Source organism: Cebus imitator, unplaced genomic scaffold (assembly GCF_001604975.1).
Source record: "Cebus imitator isolate Cc_AM_T3 unplaced genomic scaffold, Cebus_imitator-1.0 Scaffold318, whole genome shotgun sequence".
In the NCBI taxonomy this organism is placed as follows: domain Eukaryota; kingdom Metazoa; phylum Chordata; class Mammalia; order Primates; family Cebidae; genus Cebus; species Cebus imitator.
Genome location: NW_016107633.1, coordinates 971,539 through 979,273, shown reverse-complemented (window position 1 = coordinate 979,273; position 7,735 = coordinate 971,539). Strand labels below are relative to the sequence as shown.

At 43.5% G+C, this 7,735-nt stretch overlaps 1 protein-coding gene across 3 annotated transcripts in view; it reads left to right on the top strand.

Annotated features, from left to right (window-relative positions):
* GARRE1 (granule associated Rac and RHOG effector 1) overlaps positions 1 to 7,735 on the top strand; it is a 93,212-nt gene that overhangs the window by 58,618 nt on the left and 26,859 nt on the right. For all 3 annotated transcript variants that reach the window (XM_017504227.2, XM_017504228.2, XM_017504224.2), the window contains 4 exons: positions 3,768 to 3,908; positions 4,125 to 4,220; positions 4,324 to 4,485; positions 7,189 to 7,347. In XM_017504227.2, the coding sequence (XP_017359716.1) occupies positions 3,768 to 3,908; positions 4,125 to 4,220; positions 4,324 to 4,485; positions 7,189 to 7,347 (558 nt within the window). The remainder of the gene's footprint in view (positions 1 to 3,767; positions 3,909 to 4,124; positions 4,221 to 4,323; positions 4,486 to 7,188; positions 7,348 to 7,735) is intronic.

The window sequence follows — 7,735 nt, the reverse complement described above, 5'->3', positions numbered from 1 at the left end:
TCGCTCTTATTGCCCAGGTTGGAGTGCAGTGGTACAGTCTCAGCTCATTGCAACCTCCACTCACAGATTCAAGCAATTCTTCTGCCTCAGCCTCCCAAGTAGCTGGGATTACAGGCGTATACCACTACACCCTGCTAATTTTTTTGTATTTTTAGTAGAGACAAGCTTTCACTTTGTTTGCCAGGCTGATCTTGAACTCCCAACCTCAGATGATCACCCGCCTCGGCCTCCCAAGTGCTGGTGTGAGCCATCACGCCTGGCCATCAGTGACATTTCTTATAGACATTTTAATACTTCTTTGTTTCCAGTATGAGAAATAAAAAATAAACCTTAGAAGTTGAGACTTTGCTGGGTGCGGTGGCTAACGCCTGTAATCCCAGCACTTTGGGAGGCCGAGGCGGGTGGATCACGAGGTTAAGAGATGGAGACCATCCTGCTCAACATGGTGAAACCCCGTCTCTATTAAAAATATAAAAAATTAGCTGGGCATGGTGGTGCGTGCCTGTAATCCCAGCGACTCAGGAGGCTGAGGCAGGAGAATTGCCTGAACCCAGGAGGCGGAGGTTGCGGTGAGCCGAGATCGCGCCATTGCACTCCAGCCTGGGTAACAAGAGTGAAACTCCATCTCCAAAAAAAAAAAAGAAAAAGAAGTTGAGACTTTAGGACTTAACGCTCCATTTTACAGAGTAAATGATAATGCTATATCTAGCAGCAGGGGAGGTGCCCTTTCCTCCTGTATAGGCTTGCCGTGTCCTCACCTTGCCCTGATCCTCGAGGCCCCAGCTTCTGTGGTGGGACCCTGTGTTTTCTGTCCCTCATCCTCAGCCTGTTCCTGCCAGTACACAAAGATGCTTCCCACAGAAAAGTCCACTCTGCCCTGCCCTGTTTCTCTGCTCTTTTCTCAGCCAACTTTTTGGAGTAGTTGTCTACCTTTTTTTCACCTTTCATTCATTCTGAAAAATTACTATTATTTTATTTCTATTGTACCTTGTGGCTCCTTACTGCTCCTGGCACACCCCATAGGCAGTGTACCCAGAATAGCCTAAAAAGTAATTACTATTGAAGTATTTCAGGCATATAGAACGTTTCACACCCGTGAGTGTATCTTACTTTTAGCTGCCTGCCATATTTGCTCATGCCTTTTACATATTTTTAACAGAAAAATATCACCAGTGCACTTTTTTTTTTTTTTTTTTTTTTTGAGACTGGGTCTTGCTCTGTTGCCAAGGCTGGAGTGCAGTGGTGATTACAGCTTACTGCATCCTTGACCTCTCCTGCTCAAGCAATCCTCCTGAGTAGCTCACACTATAGGCATGCACCACCATGCTTGGCTAATTATTGTATTTTACTTTTTATTTATTTTTGTAAAGACAGGGTCTTGCTATGTTCCCATGCTGGTCTTGAGCTCCTAGGCTCAAGCGATTTTCCCACCTTGGCCTCCCAAAGTGCTGGGATTACAGGTGTGAGCCCTGCACCTGGTCAGCAAATGCACTTGAATCCCTTTTGTATCTCTCTACTTTCTTATTCATCCCTTTGTCTCTAGAGACCTCTTTTGAATTTGAAGCCTGTGACTCTTTTGAATATTTTAATATTTTTTCTATATATGCATGTATCCATACATAAGGTATTATTTTGTACAGTCTGAAACTTTATATACATGACATCATTCAGCTTTCTGAAATCTGGCTTCCACTCCTATACAAGAACATGCCTTCTCTTGTCAAGGTCATTCCTTCCATGTTTTCAAATCCAGAGAACCCTTTCAACTCCTTTCAGCAGCTCACAGCAGTGTGGAAATACTCTCATCTTGCAACATCCAAGAACCAGGCTTTCTTTCCTCTTGACCCATCCTTTCTTCGACTTTACTGGCTTCTCCTTCCTCAACACAACTTGAGTATGAGTTTCTCCAGGCTCACTTCTAGCTGCCCTTCTCCCTAGGGGCTCTCCATCCAGTCTTGGGACTCAAAAAGCCACCTGTGTCCTGGGAGGGGGCTCAAATGTGTGTGATCATGAACAGCCCACTTCCTGTGGGCATCAGGCCTCTGAGTTCACCTGCTGCTGGGGATCTCACAGGTGGCTCAGGCATAGCCTCTCTCCACTCACCTGTTCCTCTCCAGACCCTCTCTATGCTATTAAATGGTGCCATTCCACAGTGGGTTGTTCACTTGATAAACCTGAGATTTATCCTTCAGCATTTCCATTATGTCTACATCCAGTCCAATCCTTAAGAAAATCCAGCAGGTCCCACCTCCAAAATCTTATCCCAGATCTGCCCCCTTCTTCCAAGTCCTTTATCACTACCCTTGTTCAGGGAATCATTACCTCTCCCCTCCCTGTCTTGTTCTCCTTCATTTTAAAATTGGACGATGTTGCTTCTCATTTCCTTAGGGTAGCGTGTGGACCCCTCAGCATGGCCTGCCTAGACCTGTCTGCTGTGGCTCCTGCCTTGATGGCCAGCCTTACCAAGGTCATCATTTTTTATTCTGGAAACTCGATTCTGTCCTTGCTCACTGGGCTCTAGTTCCTTGGATGTGTCTGTCTTTGCTGCTTTGGATCCTCAGCCTGTTTGACAGACCCATCTGTAGGTCCTGACATCCCCACTTCACCGCACACACATGCAGTTCCATTGACAACCTTCTCTAATTTTCACCCATAATGCTGCTTTCTGGGTGTCTAGGACACTCCCTGTTATAGTTCTTTGTTTCCCTCAGTGTTTTTTCTCCATTTATAATTCTGTGTTTTCCTTATTTACTTTTTTGGCCATGAGGCTGTCAGCTCCAGGAGGGTAAGGAGCAGCTTTGTGCTCCAGCTTGTACCTGACACACCGCCTTGTGAACTAAATTTTTGACTGAAAGATTCTTAGAAAGAGTTAAACAGTTTTAAACTGTGAGACTGTTAGCCTTCAGGGAGTGGTGTTTACACACAGGTTGTGAAACCAAAGCTTTGGAACTTTATGGCGTTATAGATGCTAGTCATTTTCCTGTAGTCTGCAAGTTTTGTAAATATTACAACTCCTACATTGGCCCAGCAGAACAAAAGTTAACTGCTAAAAAGTGTTACTTGGTTCACAAAATTGCAACAAAGTTAGAAATCTAAAAACAGTTCACCTGGAATCCCATGTGATAAATCAAATACATATTTTTCTGTATTCTCTTCTTGTCCTGATCCATTTATATATCTTCTGCATTTAATCATAAAATGACAGATTAGTTTCTCCTTGTTTTTCTATCTTGCTTGTCTACTCTTCATAAACATATGTAATGACTGAACAATAAATATTTAATTTTCTATGCAGATTTCAAAAGCTCTGTTTTTTTGTTTACATGCCAGTGTATATTTTTCCTGTTCTGTGTTCATGTGGCTTTTTCCTTCACTCTATAGGAACAGCCAATCATGTATGTTCTTCCTTTTTTTTTTTTAATGGAAACTCCAGGTGCCAATATTCTAGGTTACCTGTCTTTTTAAAGCAGGAAAGTTAAAAATGTCTGAATGTTTTATATGTATATTAAAAATAACAGGTAGGTAAGTCTTTTTTCCAGGGTTCCTAAAATAAAGAGACATTTCCTTTTTCTTCAGGATGGTTAATTTAGGCTTTCAAAATTTGGGCTTCTCACTTTGCAAAACAATCTAGAACCTCTAGTTTATTTGCTTAGATGGTTTATTGCTGTGTTTTAGTTGAAGGGGTTTTTCTTGTCATTGTTATTGTTGGTCTAAGTTGCTAGAACTGTACCACCCTCCTTTACCTACCAGTTACTATTATGTTGCAGGCGACATCTAGGCTAAGAGAAAGAGGCTGTGATGGTTGCCTGGCAGGAATTGAAGTTCAGCAACTCTTTTGTTCTCAAAGTGCAGCAATTCCTGAGCACCAGCTGAAAGAACTGAACATAAAAATCGACAGTGCTTTGCAAGTAAGTTTTTCAGAACTGACATACTGATTTCCAAGGGATAGAAACAAGGGAGGGAGTTAAAGTTGTGATGTTGAACCAACTAGAAAGGGTAATAGAGTAGTAATTGGCCTCAAGTCTTTTAATAGCTATAGAAATTTAAGATTTTGATTTCCATTGAACTTTATCATCTTATAATCTGCTTTGTAATCTTGATTGTTAAAAATGACTTATTTCCAGGCATATAAAATAGCTCTGGAAAGCTTAGGCCACTGTGAATATGCAATGAAAGCCGGCTTCCACCTGAATCCAAAGGCGATTGAAGCAAGTTTGCAGGTACACTTTTCTTTCCTAAAGCTCTGGAAACCTAGGGTGCTGCTCCTGCACTCTAGTGTGAAGCAATGGGTCACCTTTCCTCTTCCATCCATGCCTTTTCCAGGGCTGCTGCAGCGAGGCGGAAGCCCAGCAGACAGGGCGGAGGCAGACACCCCCACAGCCCATGCAGTGTGAGCTTCCCACCGTCCCTGTGCAGATAGGATCGCACTTCCTGAAGGGTGTCTCCTTTAATGAGTCAGCAGCGGACAATCTGAAACTTAAGACGGTACCTTTCCATGGGGTTCCAGCAACTGAGTGTGAACTTGAACATAGAGTTTTTAAGAGAAGTGTAAAGGCTTGCAAAGGATATGGATTAAAAAACAAAATGGGGTCTGGGTGCGGTGGCTCACAACTGTAATCCCAGCACTTTGGGAGGCTGAGGCAGGCAAATCACCTGAAGTTGGGAGTTCGAGACCAGTCTGACCAACATGGAGAAACCCTGTCTCTTAAAAAAAAAAATAGATGGGGGTCAGGTGCAGTGACTCATGCCTGTAATCCCAGCACTTTGGGAGGCTGAGGCAGCTGGATCACCTGAGGTCAGGAATTTGAGACCAGCCTGGTCAACATGGTGAAACCCTGTTTCTACTAAAAATACAAAAATTAGCCAGGTGTGGTCGCTCGTGCCTATAGTACCAGCTACTTGGCAGGCCAAGGCAGGAAAATTGCTTGAACCTGGGAGGCGGAGGTTGCAGTGACCTGAGATAACACATGCCACTGCACTCCAGCCTGGGTGAAAGAGTGAGACCCTGTCTCAAAAAAAACAAAAACAAAATGGAGCTGGGTGGTTGAGACCAGCCTGGGCAACTTGGCGAGACCCTATCTTTAAAAAAAAAAAAAATTAGCTAGGCATGATGGTGTGCACCTGTAGTCCTAGCTGCTTGGGAGGCTGAGGTGGGAGGAGCACTTGAAACTAGGAGTTCAAGACTGCAGTGAGCTAGGATCGCACTACTGCGCTCCAGCCTGGAGGATGGAGCAACACCCTTTCTCCTTTAAAAAGATTTTTGAAAAGACCTACAGAGACTTTAATCAGACATTTGCCAAGCAAGTTTTTTTGTTTTTCATTTTAATTTTTTTTTTTTTGAGATGGAGTTTTACTCTCTTGCCCAGGCTAGAGTGTAGTGGTGTGATCTCAGCTCACTGCAACCTTCGCCTCCTGGGTTCAAGCAATCCTCCTGCCTCTGCCTCCCAAGTAGCTGGGACTACAGGCACGTACCACCTGGCTAGTTTTTGTATTTTTAGTAGAGGCGGAGTTTCACCAGATTGGCCAGGCTGATCTCGAACTCCTGACCTCAGGTGATCGCCCTACTTGGCCTCCCAAAGTGTTGGGATTACAGGGGTTAGCCGCTGTCCTGGGCCAAGAGAGTTTTATTCATAATTTTATTCAGATGTTTAACATAAAGGGTTTGAAAAGATACTATAAGTTACTGTTTATGATTAACGCTTCTTGGTGGACTTGCATGAAATAAGAAGAGGATATTGCCAGGTGCAGTGATAATCCCAGCATTTTGGGAGCCCAAAGCAGGTAGATCATGAGGTCAGGAGTTAGAGAGCAGCCTGACCAACATGATGATACCCTGTCTCTACTAAAAATACAAAAATTAGCCAGGCGTGGTGGCACATGCCTGTAATCCCAGCTACTTAGGAGGCTGACGCAGGAGAATTGCTTGAACCTGGGAGGCAGAGGTTGCAGAGAGCTGAGATCGCGCCATTGCACTCCAGCTTGGGCGACAGAGTGAGATTCCATCTCAAAAAAAGAAAAAAGGAAGAGAGATGTTGTCATAATGCTGCAGTGATAACAACTATTTGTGGAGCATCATGTGTTCCAGGCATTGTGCCAGGTGCTTCACATTATTTTATCACTTAATGCTCACCTGCGAAGTGGGGTGCTACCCTTTGCCCCACCTGCCACACACGAGAACTGATACCCAAGATCACACAGCTAGAAAGTAGAATAGCTGGAATTTGAACTTATGTAGGTCTGTTTCCAGAGCCTGAATAACTGACTGCTTCTTCACCCAAAATAAAATTTAGATTTTGATTGGTATTTACTTGTTTCAGATGATTTTGTTTCCCTATTTGGAAGGATTCAGAATTTCAAAATTCCTCAACCAATTCACATCAGTAGATTGCTGAATAATTCTGTATTTTGTGCTGGTATAGAAATTACTTGTGTATATTATTAATGCATGTGTATCCATATCTAGTCATTCACTCTGGGGTTGAGAAAATCTCTTGAGAGTGATTGATGATAATTACTAAAGAAATTCAAATGACATAATTAGGGTGTATTTAAAGTGCTATTCTTGGGACAGGCACGGTGGCTCATGCCTATAATCCCAGCACTTTGGGAGGCCTAGCTGGGCGGATCACCTGAGGTCAGGAGTTCAAGACCAGCCTGGCCAACATGGCAAAACCCCATTTTTACTAAAAATACAAAAATTAGCTGGGTGTGGTGGCGGGTGCCTATAATCCCAGCTACTAAGGAGGCTGAGGCAAGAAAATGGCTTGAACCCAGGAGGTGGAGGTTGTGGTCAGCTGAGATTGTGCCAGTGCACTCCGTGTAGCCTAGGGGACAGAGCAAGGCTTCATCTCAAAAAAACAAACAAAACTGCTCTTATCCCAGCAGTTCAAGACTAACCTGGGCAACATAGTAAGATTCCATGTGTACAAAAAATTTAAAAATTATCTGGGCATAGTAGTATGCCATGTGGTCCCAGCTACGGGGAAGGCTGAAGCAAGGGTCAAGGCCTTAGGGGTCAAGGCTGCCGTGAGGCATGTTCATGCCACTGGACTCCAGCTTGGGCGAGAGTGAGACCCTGTAATAAAATGCTACTCTCTTGAGGATGATTGTATAAATGCATTTTTACATATTTTAGAAACTTGCATGGCTTTGTCTTGAGATATGAATTCTCTTCTTATCAATCTATAGCATACAATGTTACAGCTGATGAAGGAGGCAGGCTGCTATAATGGAATCACATCCAGGGATGATTTTCCTGTGACTGAAGTGCTGAACCAGGTTTGCCCGTCCACATGGCGGGGTGCCTGCAAGACGGCGGTGCAGCTGCTGTTTGGCCAGGCTGGACTGGTGAGTGAGCGCATGTGGTGTATAATAGGTAGAATACAGAGACGTTTCAAGTGTGTGAGGATGTGGTACAGACACGTGAAAATATTGAATAATTTAAAAAGTTACTTGGTGCTATGGAATCTAGACCAGGCAGGTAGACAAAGTAAAGGAAGAACTGCATTTCAAAGTCTCTTTAAAAAAAAAAAATCAATTGATAATATATATTTGCAAGGAACCTAGTTACAAAATGATGCTATGCGCTTTGCTTATCTTAAGAAAGCCATTACAGGCTGGGCTCCATGGCTCATGCCTGTAGTCCCAGCACTTTGGCAGGAGGATTGCTTGAGCCTAGGAGTTTGAGATCAGCCTGGGCAACATAGTAAGACCCTGCCTTTTTTTTTTTTTTTTT